The following is a 20,509-nucleotide window of genomic DNA, read 5'->3' as shown; positions in this document are numbered from 1 at the left end:
ACTGATTTTAGGTGCCCAGCTGAGGACAGTTATGGGGTGGGGGGAAATCTGGTCTTTAGAAAATGCTGAGCTACCTGTCCTTTGCAAACCAGGTCCTCTACAGTGTTAAGATAAACACCTAAAATTGCAGATCACTGGAAGAGGGCCGTAAACCACTTTGGAAACAGTCAAATAGAAGTGGCTTACAGGGCATGACTGGACCATGCTTAAACAATATGGAGTTGATTGTTGGGAAACCATGTCCACCCCTGCAGTCAATTTGCAACTGGGATGGAACCTGAAAAAGCATTATTTGAATTCAAACTTTTGTGTGTCTGTTTTTTAACAACTGGCTCTGTACAAAGCCTTTAGAAATTGTAGGGGATTGTCTCCATGATTTCTTATGCATGATCCAGGAGAATGTGAATTAGCACTGATGGGACAACAGGCTTCATCTCCACACTGCATCTCTGCTTGGGCTCTGAAATATTATAAAAAAGCACTGTTGTCTCAAGCTCATAGCATCTCATTTATTTCCTTCAGCTTGTACCATGCTGTCAGTCACTGTTGAGAACATGAGGCTGCTGGTAAGGGCATTTGGGATTTTCTTACTTTTGGGTGTTCTGGTGGATGAAGGAGTTGGAAGAGCGAGCCAGGACATTTGGGTTCTATTCCCAGTTCTGCCACTTCCTAACTTTGATCTTGGGCAAATTCCTTCACCTCTGTTTTCACATTTGTAAAATATATGAATGTCCACTGTACCCTACGAGGCAAGAAACTCCAAATTTTTTGCAACTAGATGAGTGCAGCCTCACACAGGTTACTGGGGGTGTGTTCTCTGTTACAACTAGGAATTTGACTACTGGGCCAGGGTTTTCAGTGGAGCATAAATGAGTTGGGTGCCCCTTACCCATAATGCTTACCCTTAATGCCTCTGGTATTAGGTTGTGAGGCTTATCAGTTGTGAAGGGTTTTGAAAACCAGTGAAGAACAGCAAGACACTAAGCCAGTGATTCTCAACCAGCGTGTCGGGGCCCCCTGGGGTGCCACCAGATCCTTTGAAGTGTGTTACAAGATGTGAAGAGATAAGTGAGGTGAGATCAGATAAGCTAAGTAGATAAATGAAGGCTCAGACTTGTCCCTGCCTGAACGACCCCCCAATTCCCACTGCCCAGCCTCTGCAAGGGGGTTAGCCCTGTAATATATAAATCAGTTTTTGAAATTGTGTGCCCCATAATTTGTCAAAGTTATGCAGGGAAGGATCGAGTCCAGTGCAGGGTGCCTTGAGTCCAAAAAGGTTGAGAACCATGGCACTAGACCCTAAACCTGCAAATCTTTGCATGGCTATGCACAACAGATAGAGCAAAGTCGTACAGACAAAGGTGCGAGTTAGGCTATGCAAGGGACAGGGGAGGCCCAGAGAGCAGTAAGGAGTGTCAGCAGCTGGTTTACACTGAGTAGCACAAGGTTAAAGGTAGCAAGCATATCTGAGAGAAGGTAGGCTCAAAAGAGCAGCCCTTAATAGGTGTGTGGTAGTTGGGTCTTGCTCCTTCTCCTAGTTAGGAGTAGCGGGGCACCTTCTTACCAGCCCTGGTTCCTGCATTTCTCAGGCCTTAATATGTGACACTGCACCTGTGCTTTGCAGAAGGGGGTTAGGCCCTTTAGTAAACTATTTTATTGGTGGGAAAGTGCTCTTTTCTAGGTTAGATGTCTGGCACTGATAGAGGCAACAGCAGAGGAAAGCTTGGGGGGGGTCTCCCTGTAATTGGAGCAGTAGTGCTCCCCAGAGGAGAGTGTCCTTGGGACTTGCTTTCTGCTGCAAGGATGATTGTGGGCAAATGCACACATCCTTCCAGCAGCCGCGACTTAGAGCGCTTCGGTTTTTCTGTCAAACGTTTAAGTGCTTAAAAATGAAAAATCTCCTTAAACATAGTTGGATTTGTAAACCTTTCTGTTGTGTGAACTGCCATGGCCTCTGCAAGGGGTCGGTCCCATGAAATTAGTTAGGAAGAGGCAGGCCGGTTGTGGGCTGGCAGGGGGGTGGGGAAGAGGATTAGCATGAATTGTGAAAGCATGTATTTCGCCTGGAAAAAAAAAAGTGCCCTGCATATTTTCCCAGGGAAGTGTGTGAAAACCCAGCCTTAAATGGTGCATAACTTTTTTTATGAATGGGCCCTTTATCGAACTCCAAGGAGTTCACTTATTCTAGCTTCCTCATCTGCATTTCCTCTCCTTGACATCCTTGTTGAACTCGACGACTAAATCCAAGAGGCAGTTGCTCAGTGACCCTAGAGAGAGGAACCTTGCAAGTGTCAACACTGTTTGTTAGTATTTGTTCCTATGAGGAGGAAAAAGAAAAGCAGCTGTATTGCTATTTATTTCTGTCCTACTGTAATGACCCCTGACCTATTTGGAATATACATGTGTTTACAGCCATGCACTTCTGGGACATATGCTTGTTGGATTTCAGCAGCTAAGCAGAGCACGGTTTGTGTTAGTATTTGGCTCGGAAACACCCATGGAAAAGACCATGTTATAGCAGGTTGAGCTGTGGTTCAACTGATGGTGCTATTCCCTTGGTATCTTTGCTCTGGCTAGGAAATGGTGTTTGTAACACACCTAGGAGAGCTCTAGTATTCACAATGAATGACTAACATGCATTAAGACTCCAACTGCCTTCTCTATCCTGAGATTTCATTTAGCCTGCATTAGCAAGTGTGTTAAAAACATCCATCTTTTCCCCTGGTGTAGACAAAAGGCTTGAAATGAGAACCAGTAATGCAGCAAGTTAGTAGATACTAATGTGCTACCTTTCACCTGAGATGCAGAACCAAGCTCTGACCTTTTGAGGTCACCAGCAAGCCCCTGGATTGTTTTTTACAAGGCCTCGAGTTGCAACCCTTATCCCCTGCCCAAATTCCAATCTGGATAATTATGTTCTGTCAAATTCCCACTACAGATTCAATTGGATAAACTGGTATTCAGTTACTCCTGCAGAAGAGGAACAAACCCAGACCCCGCTGTATTCAGCATATTATGTTGCCATTGTCAGGTGAAGGAAAGAACCAAGTGGCAATAGGTACCCTTGAAACACAGTTACTGTTTGACCTGTGCTTTGAGGAGTCTTCTTCCTGAAAGAGGCTATAGAAACATAAGCAATTTTTATCATAATTTATTATTAAGATTGCTGTGGAAAATAGCAGTTCACAACTGTAGAGTTCAGTAGCGTTACCTTACCAGTATTTCTGTTGACACTTATGAGAAATATCCAGCTGTATTAACCATACAGTGAACGTATTCTAGGTAATGAAAACCAAAGGACCATAGTACTCCAGGGATCTCAGTAAGAAGAAGTGTGTAACTAAGATGATTCCATCTTGCATGCAAGTGATTGCCATATCTGGCATGAAGAAAGGATTTCCCCTCAATACCAGAATTATAGAAGGAAAGGGATGGTCCTTTCCTTTTTTTTGGCAGCAAGACTGAGATTTTCAAAGCCATCTGGAAGCTCTGCATATTTGGTTCTCATTTATTGAGATTCTTTTCACCCACCCTTTTTGTCTTGTTTAGTTAGATTCCCAGCGTAGTGGGACAGGACTGCTTCTTTCCATACATAGTCTTTTACACCTGGCAAAATAGTACCATGATGTAGCGTGGAGGTTGCTGTTGTACAGTTAACTTTTTGCTCCGGGTTTATATAGCACCTTGCACATTGGGGGTCGTGGTCCAGGACTGAGGCTCTTAGACGCTATGTAATACAAATAACAAATCATAATGAATTGCTTCCAGCATCATCACCTATTTATCTAAGTCCTCTATTCAGGCTGTTTTACTCCCCCCCATTTCATCACCTGCCATAATTAATGACCCTACTGTTTCATCCTGAGATTTTGTAAAGCTCTTGGATATGTTATTTTTACCAGGCAAACATTTGTGAATGCTAGACTTTGTTCTTAGGTGGAATTTAAACTCTTTGGAGAGAATACAAATAAAGTTGACTCCCTTTTTTAAGATCCAAGTTGTCATCTGAGTGAAAGTGTGCTGTAAATTTACCTTATCCTGACTCTCTGGAACTACAGGTGATTTTATGCCATTTTTCCCATTGCCCAAAGCACTCTCACCTGTCCATGGAGAGATCTTGATCATCTGTTTCCTGCCTTCTAGGTAGATTTTGTGGTGATAAAGTCCCTGAGCCAATAATTTCCACGGATAGCAGGCTGTGGATTGAGTTTCGAAGCAGCAGCAACATCCTGGGAAAGGGCTTTTTTGTGGTTTATGAAGGTAAGTAAGATCTTTAGCTAAGTGCTAGCAGGACTGTGTCATTGTGCACAGTCTGCAGACCTAGTCTGGCAGTGGAAACTAACAAGTGGTTTAGGATTTATTTTATGCACTAGTTTAAAACCTATCTAACTGCAGAAGGCGGCTCCACACCCACTCATATTTCCGAGGTTGAGCAGGGATTGCAGAATTTGCAAGCCCCTTCAGTGTGTATGGTTGAGATCAACCAGCCTGATTCCAAAACAGGCCTATGGTCTATGAGGCCCTTTCAAGATGAAGACCCTATAGGTTCCTCAAACATAATGATTTAAAAGGAAACTCACATTAAGGGTTATATGTAAAATGTAGAGCCATCTATTTCCTTTCAAGTTCACTTTATTTTGGTTCAGTGACTCTAAGAGGCTAATATTCTCCTGCTGGCCTCTCTGGGGCTGTTGGGAAACTGAATATGTCATAGCGCAGTGGTCTGGGATAACAGAGAAGTTGAAAATCATGTCCTTTGGGTCTGCAGTTTTGCTAATTGACTGTATTTATTTATTTAAGAAAAGATGCTATTTTGCTGGAATCTGAGGGGGAGGGGGGTGTTTCAAAAATGGAAAATTTGACCCTGAATGTAAATGTGTTATCAATTTGTATCTTCAAGTGAAATGTTTTTCAAACTTTTTGTAGAAAAATACTGAAAATATGGTTGGCATTGTGTTGTGGGGGCCTTTAGTAACTGAACAAATTCTATTGGCAAGGTTGGTGGGGGTGGGAATGGCAAGCAAATTCACTGAAAATTTAGAAACTATTAATAATGATAACTGACCAAAATTTAGTGCTGTACCAGCCCAGCTTGAGACCCTATGTGGAGGTTACACTGGAATTTGAAATGGTATTTTTGTTTTCTTGTCTGATTTAAAAAAACCCTGAAAAACAATAAAGTTAAAATGTAAAGGCAATCTGAAAAAGAAGTACTTTCTATATGCACCCCTTGTACTGATAGTTAAATTGTTGATTGCCTAGTCCTGCACTCAACTTTAACTTTTTTTTCTTGACTGGATTCTTTTACCAATATGAAAAGTTTCTTCCTGTCTCCAGCTTTCTATTGCAATTAATTTCTCTTTACCTTTCAAAGTCCCAACTCTGTGTACTCTCTGGGAAGCTGCTGTAGTGTTCACCTTCTTGCCTGCATAAAGAAATGACACTTGTACCTGGATTCTTAGTCTATAGGGCACCTCCAGATGCAGTCTGTATGAGAATATATTCACTAAAGCTGCATCAAATAGGCTTCTTTAGGCACATCTTCCCCACCCCAGGAAGGTGTAGGAACCCTTACTAACTACTAAGGTCCTGCATAGTGTTTGCTAATAGTGCCATCTAGTGGCAGGTTTTCATTTACAGCACAGTTGATGTTGGTATTTAATATTTATTTGCAATATCATCATAATGACTGTTAATTTGAGTGTCCAGTAGTGTACAAGGTCTGGATATTAAAATAAGCCTTACCTCTGAGAGACTGATGCAGCAAGATGAGAGCCATTGAGAGAGGAGGAGGAACTTGGTTAGATTTTTAATACCTCTCATAATAAGTTTGGCTATTGAGATAAATTGTGTCAGTATGAATTTGAAAGAGAAGAGGTGCTTTGGAGAAACCTTGGAAAATCAGATTCAGTGGGAGAAAATGTATAACCACATATCTGCACTGTTTTTTTTTATGAAGCTATTTGTGGTGGAGAAATACACAAAGATGCTGGCCAGATTCAGTCTCCCAATTATCCAGATGACTACAGACCTTCCAAAGAGTGCATATGGAAGATTACAGTTTCTGAGGGGTTTCACGTAGGGATCACGTTCCAAGCATTTGAGGTGAGAGACACTTGCATGTGCTCTTAAACAAAAATAACCTCTTGGCATAGGAGGTTGTAAAACAGGAGGCCTCCTAAAGAGTGTAAATTTTGAAAAAATTGGGCAATTTTTCCTTAAATATTTTAACAAAACTAATTTCAAACCCTGAGAAGGATGCATGGCAGTAATGAAGCAGAGCAATCTTAGTTTCTTCAAACTCAGCCTATAGAAAGTTAGCCTTGAAAAGTGAAGTTAAAAGGGACATATGGTAACAGAGAAATACAAGATTAAGGGTTGAATGAATGAGTCTTTTCTTTTCCACCTGATTACATAAAATGAGATCATTGAAGTTCAGGCAAATCTCCCAGTAGTTTCCTTTGGATAAGACTGGAACCAGAATATCGCTGAAGCTGTAAGTGTCATTTGTGAATGTCTTACTCAAATGTCATGCTTCAGGACAGCAGCCAGTCACTGCAGAGGTCAGGAGGGTTTTTTCCCCATCATTTACAATATGAATTGCACCATCAGTTGGATGTGTTAAGATTTGCTTGTTTATTGTTGTTTGAAATATCAACATCAGAGAGAGGGGATGAGTTGGCATTCTCATACAGGGTGGTATCCTCCATCCTCTTGATGTGTCTATAAGGTCCTATTCATATCTTACAGATGCATCCTACAGGCTAGGATGAGATTGTTTGGCTCCACAGTTGATTGTTTAGTCCATCAACTCTGGCAGGTTGATTATAAACCCCTAGGCAGGTCCCTGAGGTACCATGGTTATTGTTGCTCATCTTCATTATTTGCCATCATTCATGTGTGCAAAACCTTCATTATCCTGTTAGGAAAGAAGAGATGCTCTGTATCTGGAGTCATTGGTCCCTCCATGTTTCCATGCTGATTGGCTTCAGGTATTCTCCTGCCATTCGCAGAGTTCAGCACCTATGTTGCCCCTTTTATGCTGCTAAACAACACTTGTTATCACCAGTGGCAGAAATGGCAATCCCTCAATTCAAGGATGATTTCTACCACAGCTCACTGATGGGTCTTAAGGTGACTTCAGAGTCCAGTCTTTGAGCCACAGATCCATCTGCAGAAGTTGCAGGTCTTTCTGCAGGGGAGAGCAGGTTGTAGGCTGGGGTTCCTCTCCTTTTCCTTCCTCTGCTCTTTCTTCTCTGCTTCAAGGACAAGACACTTTCTAGTGTTTCTAGGTGGTCTTGAACTTGTCACTCTGCCTGAAGATGGTGTGCTCTGCACTTTTGCTTAAGAAAAGGATACCATTGGAGAAGGATACTGTCTTTTCTCTGCTGAGCCTCATCTAGTTGCTTTGTTTCACTCAGAGCTGCAATGTTGATGTTGTATCTCACTAGTTTCCTGGAGACCATGGCAGTTCTTTCTGGTCATTCATTGTCTTGGCTAACCATCAAGGTGCAAATGTTCTACATTGCAAAAATCATTATCTTCTTATGATGCTTTCGACCACAGAAAGTGATTTGGCTGCATGCAGTTATCTAGCCAGGAACACGAGACAGCCTAGATTTATGACACCTTTTCTGGCTCCTTCCCCATGTGGGGTGAGCAGAGGGGATCCTGAATAGGACTTCTCAGTCATGGTAGCAGCTGCTGAATTACACCCTTGTCTCAGCCCAGGTGCAAAACAACAATCAGGCTACTACCGCTTGCATGCAGATGTGGCTGGGGACTGCTGGATTCACTAGTCCTGTCTTCATCACCACTGGTCCATCATTGCAGGGATTTTGGAGGGTGGCACAGGAGAGTGTATTGTTTCCTGTGGTAGAAGCCTATGCACAACTTTGTTTAAAGCAAGGAAGGTGATGTACAAAAACAGCAACTGTGGGCCTAGATCTTGTGGAGAGGTTTGCATGTCTCGGTGATCCTCAGAGTTATCTTGTCCAGAGTCTCTCACTCCTAGGAGAGTTACCCATGGTGAAAAGGCCTGAAGAGAGGTGCTAGTCAAAGCATGGTCCAACCCCAAATTCTCAACAGCAGATCAGGTGGAAGATGATGTCAGGATCTCAGCAGCTTTAAAGACAGAAGAAGGCTGCAGCAAGATGGAGGTCTCCTTTGCCAATGGGCACAGATCTCGACCTTGTAAGATCATGCAACACTTGTAGATGCTTAAGTATTAAGAGCTTCATTGGACGGTGGCATGTGAAGGCAATAGAGCTAAGAAGAAACAATGTTCAGACACAGTTTCTTGTACAGCCATGGGTCACTATATGACAGTTTTGTGACATAGACAAGGGGCTTCCTGGCTACGTGCTGGAGATGCTGGAGGACCCAACAGGCTGACTGCCCTTATAAAAGGATGGTATGATAAAGTGAATGATTTGATTAGGGCCTATGGTCAGGCTTGAGCATGTGGAAGAAATGTGAAAGCTGAGAACTGAAGAGGGAAGGTGGGCAGGGCCCAAACCACTTTGTGAAGCTTGCTGCATTGAAATAAGTGAGCAGACAGATTTTCCACCTATTGGCCTGCCAGTCCTGAACAAGGGAGACTGGCCTGAGAAGATGGGAGGGTACTGGTTCTGTTCTGAGGCTGCCAAAGCCAGTTACAGTGGGAAGTTTTTCATGCTGCTCCTGGGAGCTAAGCTGAGACTATCATAGATAGCCAACTAATTGTGATGTATGAAATACGTTCACTCAAACTGGCATTTTAAGCTGGCATATTAAATGATGCACTTTGCTGACTTCCAGGTTGTGTTAACCTTGTGGTCCAAATGTTGTTACACTAGTTTGTTTAATTTTGACTTGTTGGGCATCCATCCAAACAGTCTCAGTACCCTTGGTATCACTGAAATCAGGGGTGGGCAAAATACACCCTGCAGGCTGGATGCGGCCCGCCAAGCACTTCCCTCCGGCCTGCAGAGCCCCTTCAAAACCCACTTAATAGCGGCTGCCTCTCTAAAAGCCTCCAGCGGCACCAACCGCCGGCTGCAGCACCTCAGGCTTCTGGAATGGACTTTCCTTGGGTTCTGGTTGCGAGACAACCAACCCGGACCTCAGCCTGCCCCAGCTGGCCTCGCCTCGCCCCGCCCCGGCTCAGGCCACGATTGCAGCTTGAGAGGGGCAGGAGGGCTGGGCCAGGACCTGTGGCGCCGGTGAGGGGAAAGAGTGTCTGGGCCAGGTTCTGTTTTGTACACGGGACTGGAAAGGGCCCTGCCCTGCAGATAAGCCCAGGAAAGTGGCTGCGGGGCAGGCTTTCCCCATGCCGTGCTGTGCTGCTTGGGCTACGCAGGGTCGGGCTGGGCCAGCACTGGGGAGGAGAAGCAGCAGCTGGGCCACATCTCCAGCCCAGTCAGCACCAGGGAGGAGAGGTGGCAGCCTTTTGGGACCAGCTGGCACAGGTAGGGGGAAAGTGCAGCAGCAGCTGGGGAAGCCACCGCTTGATAGGGGACGGGATGGGCTGGCCAGGCCCCACCGGGCAGGGAAGGCTGTGGCTGAGCCCCCTGTGGCTCGGGACAGGAGGGGTCCTACGGCACTGGTGGGTGCTGTGCTGGTGATGGGCCATGTACTGTGAGGGTGGGCCCTGGTGTTGCGCAGTGCTTCCCAGTCAAGGGGTACACCTTCTGATGTCAGGGATCACGTGATGAGGGCAGGGGATTCTGGGACAGATATGGCGAGCAGGGCAGTTTCGTGTTGGGTGGGTGAGTCTTATGACACAGACCATACGACAGGGCGTAACTTTTGGTCCCAAGGCCACCTCTCCAAAAGGAGTACTTCCAGGGGCAAGGGGAGGGACTTCTGGTGGCAAAGGTCAGGGGTCAGGACTTCGGGTCCCAAGATGGCGACCAGGGGGTTGGGCAATGGAAGGGGCGGGGCTACCCTTGTGGACCTCAACAGCTCGCTAAAACTCATCAAGTGGTCCTCCGCCTGAAATAATTGCCTGCCCCTGACTTAAATTGCTTCACTTAAGTTGCTTTAAAGTTTAAACACATATCCCATTACAGGCACATACAGTCACCATTCTCTTTCACACGGCTGGGAAAATAAAGCCTCATTTGCTGCTGAACCAAAGGACTGAGAGTTGACTTGATTTCCCCTTTTAGACTGACAGCAGGGCACTAAACTTAAAGTGGCTCGGATAGGGCACAGAGAAATCAGTGGCCCCATCTGATATGTTCCCTTTCCCATTGCAGATAGAAAGGCATGACAACTGTGCCTATGACTACCTGGAAATCCGAGATGGCCCCACTGAGGACAGCGTGCTGATTGGTCACTTTTGTGGTTATGAGAAGCCAGAAGATATCAAATCCAGCTCAAATAAAATGTGGATGAAGTTTGCATCTGATGGGTCCATCAATAAAGCAGGATTTGCAGCAACTTTCTTTAAAGGTATGAATTATGCTACTAGCCCCAAGACACTTTCATTAGGGCGAAATCTCCCAATTACAGATGTGTAGACTTCTCTGCAGTGGTTACCTGAGGGGGGCAGTTGCAAGCAGGGTAGCCTGCAGACAAAGATCAACTAGAAGTAGACTATATAGACCTTTGCTGGCATACCTCCTTTATAAAGGGAATATAGAAGGTATAGGTTATGCCCTTTCTCTTTTAAACTCACTAGATATAGCCTACAGCTTTCAGGCTACTAGCCATTTCAGCCTGAGCTGGCTAAATATGGGGATATTCCTTGTCTCTATACCAAGAAGTAATGGAGTATGTGTATTGCAATCTTTGGAGGAAGCCTGGAAGACCAACATGAAACATACAAAACAACTTTTGCTTAAATAAAATTTGCATTCAAGTGTAGATTGAAATATATACCATACAAGAACCCAGGATGCCAGCTTTGATACTTGAAAAGGAAATAAACTTATGGGCATCTGTTGTGAGTAGGGTTGTGAGCCCAGTGGACATTCAGTTGCAGAAGTAGGGCTTGCTGTTAGACATAGGGTCCACAAATGAGAAGTTAGAGAACTGCTTTAAATCGTAAACTTGCAAGGGCTAAGTTTTTCAGTCGACTTCAACCTAGAAATTCTGATCAGTCAGATGGTTCTTTATTATTAACCTTGAAATTAAAGTAGTCCTGAATGATATAGATTTCATAGACATTAGGGGCTGGAAGGGACCTTGCAAAATCATCAAGTCCAGCCCCCCTGCCATAGGCAGGAAGTCTGCTGGGGTCAAATGATCCCAGCAAGATAAGCATCCAAACACCTTTTGAATGAGTCCATAGTAAGTGCTTGCACCACATCTGCAGGGAGTCTGTTCCAGACCTTGGACACTCAGACTGTAAAGAAGTTTTTCCTATGTCCAGTCTAAATTGGCCTTCCAGAAGTTTGTGGCCATTAAACCTTGTTATCCCTTGGGGAACCCCAGTGAACAACTGTTCTCCCAAATCCTGGAGCCTTACATACTTATAGGCTTCCACCAAGTCCCAGGCTGACGAGTCCCATGTCTCTCAGCCTCTCCTCATAAGGCTTGCTCTCTTGGCCTTTGATCATGCAGGTGGCTCTCCTTTGGACTCTCTCAAGCTTATCCACATCCCTCCTGAAGTGTGGGGCTCAAAACTGTACACAGTACTCCAGCTGTGGCCTCACTGAAGCTGAGTAAAGCGGGAGGGAGGATGATGTCCCTGGTTTTGCTTGAGATGCATCGGTGGATACATGGCAGGGTTTGGTTTGCTTTGCTGGCTACATTATCACACTGGTGGCTCATGTTCATCTTGTGGTCAGTCAAGACACCCAAGTCTCTTTTGGTCTTGTTGCTAGTGAGCATAGCACTGCCCAGCCTATAAGTATGATGCTAGTTTTTCTTCCCAAGGTGGAGCACCCTGAATTTCTCTACATTGCATACCATCAGGTTTTGGTCCACCCAACTTGTGAGCCTGTCCAGGTTGGCCTGTATCCCCAGCCTGTCTTCGAATGTGACTTCCTTTCCCCATAGTTTAGTGTCATCCGCGAACTTTGCCAGTCTGCATCTGATGCCCAAATCCAGATCATTAATGAAGATGTTGAAGAGTACCAGCCTGAGTACTGAACCCTGAGGGACACCACTGGTTGCCTTGTCTCACCTTGATTTGCTCCCATCAACTAATACTCTTTGGGTCTGACTCCAGAGCTAGTTCTCCAGACATTGGACTGTGAGATGGTCGAGGCTGCAGTTCTCCAGCTTAACCATGAGGACATCATGGGAGACCAAATCAAAGGCTTTCTTGAAATCCAGATATATGACATCAACCTTGTCTCCCTTGTCCAGGTAGTGCGTCATCTGGTCATAGAAGGAAACGAGGTTGGTCAGGCAAGACCTTCCAGCAGCAAAGCCATCTTGGCTGGCACTCAGAAAGTTGCCTTCCATTAGCCCATTGCTGATGGAACCCTTGATGATTTTCTCCAGGATCTTTCCAGGGATGGATGCCATACTGATTAGCCTGTAATTCCCTGGATCTCCCTTCCTTCCTTTCTTGAAGATTGGGACCACATTGGCTCTTTTCCAGTCTTCTGGTACGTCTCCTGAGCACCATGAGTTCTCAAATATCTTTGCCATAGGGTGTGCTATGATGTCCACCAGCTCCTTCAGGACTCTTGGATGCATTCTGTCTGGGTCCATGGACTTATGGACGTTGAGCCTCTCAAGGTGTTCCCTCACTTGATTTACATCAATTGTGGGTCCATCTCCCACCCCCTGGATGTTTTGTGTCCTGTCTTACAGGGTGACCCCCGTGGGTGGGTGGAAGACTGATGCAAAGTAATCATTTAAGAGATTGGCCTTTTCCTGAGCATCAGATGTCAACTGCCCCATTTGATCTAGCAGGGGTCCAATGTTGCCTTTATTCTTTCTCTGACTTCCCACATATCTGAAGAAGGACTTTTTGATGTCCTTGATTCCCGTGGCTATCCTGAGTTTGGTTTCTGCCTTGGCTTTTCTGGTCTGCTCTCTACAGATGCAGGCTACTGCTGTGTAGTCCTCTTTGGTGATGATTCCATCTGATGTAGATTTCTCTTTTTAGTTTCAGGAAGTCCAAAAGTTCCCTACTGAGCCAACGGGGTACCCCAGGCCACTGACTGCATTTCCTGCAGTTCGGAATGGACTTTCCTTGTGCTTTGACGATTGTGTTCTTAAGGAACAGCCATTCCTTGTGGACTTCCCTTTCTAAAGGGCCATGGACTCTTAGTGTCTGACTGATCAGTCTCCTGAGTTTGGGCAGGCTGACTTTCACAAAGTTGAGGATTTCTGTTTTACTGAGAGATTTGCCTGCCCTGCATTGGACAGAGAAGGTGATCAGTTCATGGCTGCTGTCACCAAGCTTCCCCTCGATCTTCAGATTGCTCACCAGATCACCCCTTTGGCCAGGACCAGATCCAGCTGTGCCTCTCCTCTAGTCAGTCCGTAGACCTTTTGCATTAGGTAGAGCTCATCAGTGCAAGTGAGGAAGCTATGTGACCGGTCAGATTTGGTCATGTGCTCTTCCCATGAGATGGCGGGGAGGTTGAAGTCCCACATAATGACCATGCATCGGGAGCGTGCAGTCACAGCCCATTCCCTATTGAATTCATGATCCAGCTCCTCCTCTTGGTTGGGAGGTCTATAATACCCTCCCACAGTTATATGTAGACAATCTGTTAAGTGTGTATGACAACAAACTTATCTTATGCTTATATTGCACCTTTTATATGGAAGGACAAGATGTTCCAGTTAGAACCACTGCAGGAAATTCCTCACAATGTGTAATGACCCACACACAAGACACCAGAACCCTCCTGATTGCAAGTGGTCACAGTCTTCCCTTGGTCTTATGCTAATGATTTAAGACCCAGGGACAGCAATTAGTTGTGTGCCCAGCCATGGTGCACCAAAGACTGCTATCTGAGAACAACTGATCTTCTCAATGAGAGAGTTTGTTTCCTAGCATTGAGACCAGAAAGGAAAGCAGGAAGGTTCTTCTCAAAGCAGGGTTATTCCTGCTGGTGTTTTCCTGTCCTTGTGGCAGGACTTTGAGAGAGACTGCATCATCAGAAATGTCCCTACCCATTAAATCAATGTTGCAGTAACATTTACTGTACTGTATATTAATGACTTTGCCCATTAAGGGAAATGACTGGAACCAGGAATCTGGTTTTAATTTCAATAAATTAGACTTGTGCCTATTAATATGTTAAGGGGTGTTTGAAATCTGATCAGAAGAGCCATGTTTGAGAAGCTCAAGTTGGTGGCAAATGTAAATAACAGTGGGAGGGAGGTCTTATCAGTGTGGTTCCCTGGTTTATTAGAACAGCTGCCACTCCCTTTTATAACCCATTGTGTGGTGTCCTTCCACCTCCAGCTAGTTCCCAGGGCCCAGCCATGATAGGCATCTTACAAGGCCAGTCAGGGCAAGGAACTGCAACCAGAAAAAAAGAAATTAGAAACATAATTGTAACTGACGGCAACATGTAGCGTTGCAAGAAAATGCCTCACTTCCCTATCTACCCATGAGAATGACAGGGCCATTTCAGTACCTGTGGGCTTAGTAAGACTGCTGTAGTACCTGTTAGCCAGCGATATGTCCACCAATTTTATGCTACTGAATTGATGTTTGTTTGATTCTTTTAGCAGCTGCCTAACTGCCAGGGTCACATCAAGGCTTGCTTATCTGGCAAAGCCTCTTTCAGAGGTTGCTTTGGTCTTTCTTCACTCAATCGTTGCCTAGAAGAATGAAGGAACTTAATTTAAAAAGCTTAAATGATTGCATTTTATTTCCTAACAGAGGTGGATGAATGTTCTCGGCCAGACAATGGCGGGTGTGAGCAGCGCTGTGTGAACACACTGGGCAGCTACAAGTGTGCCTGTGAACCTGGCTATGAGCTGACAGCTGACAAGAAGAGCTGCGAGGGTTGGTAGTCTGTCGAGCTGGGCATGTAAGGGGGGAGGGCACTGCTTTTTACAATAACAGGTCAGGTTTGGGGGGAGGCATGAAATCTTTGTGGAAATGCTGATGAAAACAAAGATTTGGTGTTCATCAGAGTTTTCTGTGAAAAATGATTGAAGTTTTGGTGAACAACTGAAACTAGAAGCTTTTACCATATTTTTCTTGCATACCACCCCCCCCAAATAAGACACACACATTGGAAGGCAGTATATGGGGGGAAAAAAAGCATTTCCCAGAGTCACAGCTGACTATACCCAGGAGAGACAGTCTGGATGAGGCTGCAGGAACTTCCTGTTGTGGCAGGATGGCAACAGTGGTAGGGTTCAGACCCTTGCAAGGCAGTAGCAAGACCATTACTTCTTTACTATAAGTAGTTCTTTATATAAGAAAATAAGTCACAAGCTATTTTTTCCATACTGCAAGACTCCTCAAATACTAGAGACCTGCATGCAGCCACTCACTTGCCCTCAGCCAGCTCAGTGGCTTTTCAGCCACATGCTATTTCCTCACCAGCTGCTGTGAAAAGATTAAACCTGGACTTTACTGCTGCTGCTTGCTGCCATCTTGGCAGCCATGAATTCATTGTCTACTTGCTCTATTCTATGCTGATTCTATTCCAGTGAAGAGAAAAATCCAAGTTTTAGAGAGCTGATTTGGGGGAGGGGGAAAGATGCATGTGCCATAAATGACTTTCTACCCTATTCTCCTCTATATACGCCCAGTGGTTTATTAGACTGTGTTTCACATGATGCACCAGTTTCACCTCTTGTGTAGCCCCAGTGCAGCATGAAAGATGATAAAATCTGAGAGGGTCTCCCACTGACATCAGTGGAAGGAAAGTTAAGCAAATGTCAATTGCTTTGGAAAGTCGCTTCATGTTTTTAAAGTAATTTACAGTTTTAGACAGCTGTTAGACATTATTTGGTAGGAGCATACTCTATCTATAAATATTTTAGCCTCAATTCATCTACAGTACAGAAAATAGGAATGTGGTCTTAATGTATTGATACAGGTAAGAACAATAGCTTTAGCTTTTCCAAGTATTGCTGTACCACATGTTGTGCACTGGTGACAATGCAGAAAAGAGAAAATAAGCTGACTCTGAATATTGACTGGCTTAAGACTCCTGGGCTGCTTTTCTTGGAGGCAGGGAGGGGGGACAGGGAACTATGGTGGTACCTGCAGAAAATGCCTATCTCATAAAAACAGATTTTAAGTCAAGAGCCCAATCCCTTAGCAAAATCAGGGCATCTTTCCTAGAAGATAATCTAAATGTGATAATGTATATTAACAGAGCTTCCATTCTTAGCACGGACTAGCTCTGGGTTATTCAGACATGAATTCTGCCAGCTGTGGCTGCCCCAGCCTTTCAGACAAAGATCAGGCCCAGGGTAAAAGTCGTGGTTCTCTATGATGTATAAAGGACAATAATTAGAGCTGATTGGAAAGTTTGGAGAGAAATCAAAATATTTCAGGGACTTTGTTTTGTTTTCTAACTGTCTCTAGAGATAAGGCACTAAAAATAATGCCTAGTACAAAGGGTAACAAGTCCATAGAAATTATAAGGGCAATAAATCAATAAGGATTAATCTTATTGTCAAAAAAAGGGAACAAAACACCAAAATCACCACCCCCAGTAGCATGTGTTCTGCCTCCTAACTCCAAGTAATTCCCTCACTGTAGAATGCTGATGATGACAGGACATCATGGGCACTAGGGCTGGGTGAAGCTTCAGTCCCTGATTCAATTTGGAGGAGATTCAGCCCAATTTGGTGGCCAAATCTCTGAATCTGAATCAAATCAGAGGACCCTTTAATCTCTCTGAATTGAATCTGAACCCTCCGAATCAATTCAGAGAGATTCAGAAAGATTTGAAGATTCATACATAAATACATATTTAAATGTTTTTTCTACATACTTCTAGGTAGCAGCTGGCTCGTGAGTGCTGCAATGCTGGGGCGGATGGAGCGTCTCACAGAAGTGCGGGGGCTCCCCAGCGTGCTCGGCAGCAGACCCGGAAGTGGACCAGAAGTCCACTTCCAGATCTGCCAGGGTGCGTGCAGGGGGGCCAACCGGGGCCCCCCTGGCTCAGTGACTGGTGCTTCCTGGGTCTGGAGAGGCACCCAGGGTCCCCTCACAGCCGGTCGGGGCCCCCCTCATGCTCCTCAGCAGACCTGGAAGTGGACTGGAAGTACTTCTGATCCACTTCTGGGTTCGCCGTTGAGCACGTGGAGGGCCCCCTGACACTCCTGTGGGATGCTCCATCCGCCCCAGCGTGGCAGCGATCACAAGCCACACTGGTACCTGGGGGTACGTAGAAAAAACATTTAAAGCTGTGTCTATGTCCGAATCACTGATTCTCCAGATTCAGATTAGGCCTAATCAAATCAGAGACAGTGATCCGAATCAACAAATCAAAGCACTGTCCATGATTTGGGTCGAATCTGAATTGAATAGGGCCCACTTTGCAAACCCCTAATGGGCGCCTCTACACCTGCACATTAGTCTATTTTACTGCACATTAAAGCATCACAAAAAATCTGTGCTCTTTCGCTAATGCAAATTAAAATAGGCTGATATGCATTTTTCTAGTACTTCACAATGCAGGTAGTAGATTTAATACACATTACCTAAACCACATTAATGAAGATGTAGATATGCCCAGTAGTTTTTCACTGTAGGCCAGCAGTCAAGACCTAGACCTCTCCATCCTCAGCTAGCTACTTCCAGGTAAAAGCTGCCTGTGTCTGATCCCTGGTTAAGATTTTATGTAGAGGGAAAAATTCCAGTTATTCACACTGATGTGAAGAACACACCTTTTCTTTGCAGTGAAGATGAATTTCTCCAGGTAACAGGCTACAGATGGCAATGGGTGTTTTTTGCCTAAGACACTCTGGCTTTGTTTTCAATTTGTCCCAGGGTAGATGTGATCTGTAGATGATAGGAAGGCTTAAGGAAAAATGTCTTGAAAACAAACCTTTTATCTCTAGTTAATTAGCTGCCACTTAAGGGTAGAAAAATATGCGGAAATGAGTACAGATGCTTGCCACACATTTTATCTGGGCTGCAAAATTTCCACTAGGCTGGTTCCCAAGGCAAAGGGCAAATGTTTGTATCCTAGAAAAAGGTGAGAGGAATAGGCAGCTAGCCTTTTTAAGAGGCGTTAATTTCCTGGAGTTAATTGGTAGTCAGTTAACTCGCAGTACTAAAGTCTGCTGGAGACATATCCTCTGAGGTTAACTTAATTCTGTGGGCCAGATCCTCAGTGGGGATAAATCTGTATAGCTCTGACATAGCTGCAATGAGCTGGGGTGATTTATACCAGCTAAAGATAAAGCTATGAAACAACTTCTATCTCCCCCTGCACCCTGCCATCATACACCCTGAAGAGAGGGGTACCAGTTTGGGCCTGACTTGTTTCCTATCCCACAGCAAGCCCTGATCTCTTCTATGTCAGAATTGAACCAGATAAACCTTGTGTTCATTTGTTCCTTCTCCAGCTGCCTGTGGGGGCTTCATCTCCAAGCTCAATGGGACCATCACTAGCCCTGGATGGCCGAAGGAATATCCTACTAACAAAAACTGCATCTGGCAGGTGGTGGCTCCGGCCCAGTACCGGATCTCTCTGCAGTTTGAAGTGTTTGAGCTGGAAGGCAATGATGTATGTAACTGTGTGATCATTAGTTAACTTGGAATTTGATAACAGCTTAGTCTACAGATGCTGTGTTGTGTCTTAGTTTGGTGGCTTCTCAGACAACTGACTTAATGAACAACTTCAAAAAAAAACTTAAACCGTTTTCTTTGAAATCTATAGGACTTTGAGGTAGATTGAGCTAATTATTTTTATGAATAGGTTTTGCTTCTGTACTACCTTTGCAAAATCATAGGGTTTTTTTTCCATTCCTAGCTTCTATTAAACCCATCTTCTTAGGGGAGCACTTTCATAGGAGGATTAATGAAAACTGACAATCAAGAAATGTACCATGTATGGATGGTCCAAAGACTTGGACCCTGGCCTGGGCCCTCATAGAAGCAGGTTTAATAACCTGTTCTGCTAAAGCTGGAGTTTGAACAGATTGTAGCTCTCTATCTGTAAAATAGGAAGATTAACAGCACTTCCATAAGTAACTGGAATATTTGGAGACAGAAGTATATTGAAAAACCCAAGCCACTAAGGGTCTATAGTAATACAGCCACATAAATTACCTTAGGTAATTTTAAATAGAACCAAAGCACTGTGATAAATGCAGCTCATAGAATCATAGAAAATTAAAGTTGGAAAGGATCTCAGGAGGTCATCTAGTCCAACCCCCTGCTTAAAGCAGGACCAGCCCTAAATAGATCGTTCCAGCCAGGGCTTTGTCTTAAAAACCACCAAGGATGGAGAATCTACCACCCCTCTGGGTAACCTGTTCCAGTGTTTTACTACCCTCTTAGTGAGAAAATTCTTCCCAATATCTAACCTAAGCTGCCCTTGCTGCAACTTGAGACCATTCATCTTTGTTCTGTCATTAGTCACCACTGAGAACAGTATAGCTCCATCCTCTTTTGAACCTCTCTTCAGGTAGTTGACAGTTGCTATTAAATCCCACCTCAGCCTTCTCTTTTCTGGACTAAATAAGCCCAGTTCCCTCAGCCTCTCCTCAGAAGTCATATGCCCCAGCCCCCACACCATTTTGTTGCCCTCCGCTGGACTCTCTCCAATTTGTCCACATACTTTCTGTAGTAGGGGCCCCAAAACTGTACACAGTACTTCAGATGTAGCCTCACCAATGCTGAATAGAGGGGAAGAATCACTTTCCTTGACCTGCTGGCAACACACCTACCAAGGCACCCCAGTATGCCATTAGCCTTCTTTGTAACAAGGGCCCACTGTTAACTCTTATTTAGCTTATTGTCCACTGTAACCCCCAGGTCCTTTTCTCTGGAGCTGTTGCCCAGCCAGTCAGCTCCCAGCCTGTACCAATGCATGGGGTTGTTCCATCCTACATGCTGGACTGCACGTCTCCTTGTTGAACTTCACGAGATTTCTTTTGGCCCAATCCTCCAATTTATCCAGGTCACTCTGAATCCTAGCCCTACACTCCATCATATCTGCTACTCCCTCCAGCTTGCTGTTACCTGCAAACTTGCTGAGGGTGCACTTTATGCTATCTTCCAGGTTATTGATGAAGACATTGAACAAAACCGGACACAGGACCAACAGCTGGGGCACTCCACTTGCTACCAGCTGCCGACTAGACATCGGGCCATTGATTGCAATCCTTGAGCCTCATGCTTCAGCCAGTTTTCTATCCACCTTACAGTCCATTCATCCATCCTGTACTTCCTTAGCTTGCCTGGGAGAATGTTATGGGAGACTGTATTAAGAGCCTTGCTAAAATCAAGATATACCACATCTACTGGCCCACAGAGCCAGTCATCTCATCGTAGAAGGCAGTTAGGTTGGTCAGGCATGACTTGCCTTTGGTGAATCCATGCTGACTCTTCCTAATCACCTTCTCCTCCAAGTGCTTAGAAATGGATTCCTTGAGGATCTGCTCCATGATTTTTCCAGGG

The 20,509-nt window shown here is 44.8% G+C and overlaps 1 protein-coding gene across 3 annotated transcripts in view; it reads left to right on the top strand.

Annotated features, from left to right (window-relative positions):
* The window catches only part of TLL2 (tolloid like 2), a 207,481-nt gene that overhangs the window by 167,200 nt on the left and 19,772 nt on the right, over positions 1-20,509 (top strand). For all 3 annotated transcript variants that reach the window (XM_059729666.1, XM_014605001.3, XM_059729667.1), the window contains 5 exons: positions 4,144-4,260; positions 5,960-6,105; positions 10,242-10,437; positions 14,789-14,914; positions 18,451-18,611. In XM_059729666.1, coding sequence (XP_059585649.1) covers positions 4,144-4,260; positions 5,960-6,105; positions 10,242-10,437; positions 14,789-14,914; positions 18,451-18,611 — 746 coding nt within the window. The remainder of the gene's footprint in view (positions 1-4,143; positions 4,261-5,959; positions 6,106-10,241; positions 10,438-14,788; positions 14,915-18,450; positions 18,612-20,509) is intronic.

This window comes from Alligator mississippiensis, chromosome 6, assembly GCF_030867095.1.
Source record: "Alligator mississippiensis isolate rAllMis1 chromosome 6, rAllMis1, whole genome shotgun sequence".
Taxonomy (NCBI): Eukaryota; Metazoa; Chordata; order Crocodylia; family Alligatoridae; genus Alligator; species Alligator mississippiensis.
The sequence above is the reverse complement of the archived record's forward strand: the minus strand, read 5'-3'. Positions and strand labels throughout refer to the sequence as shown.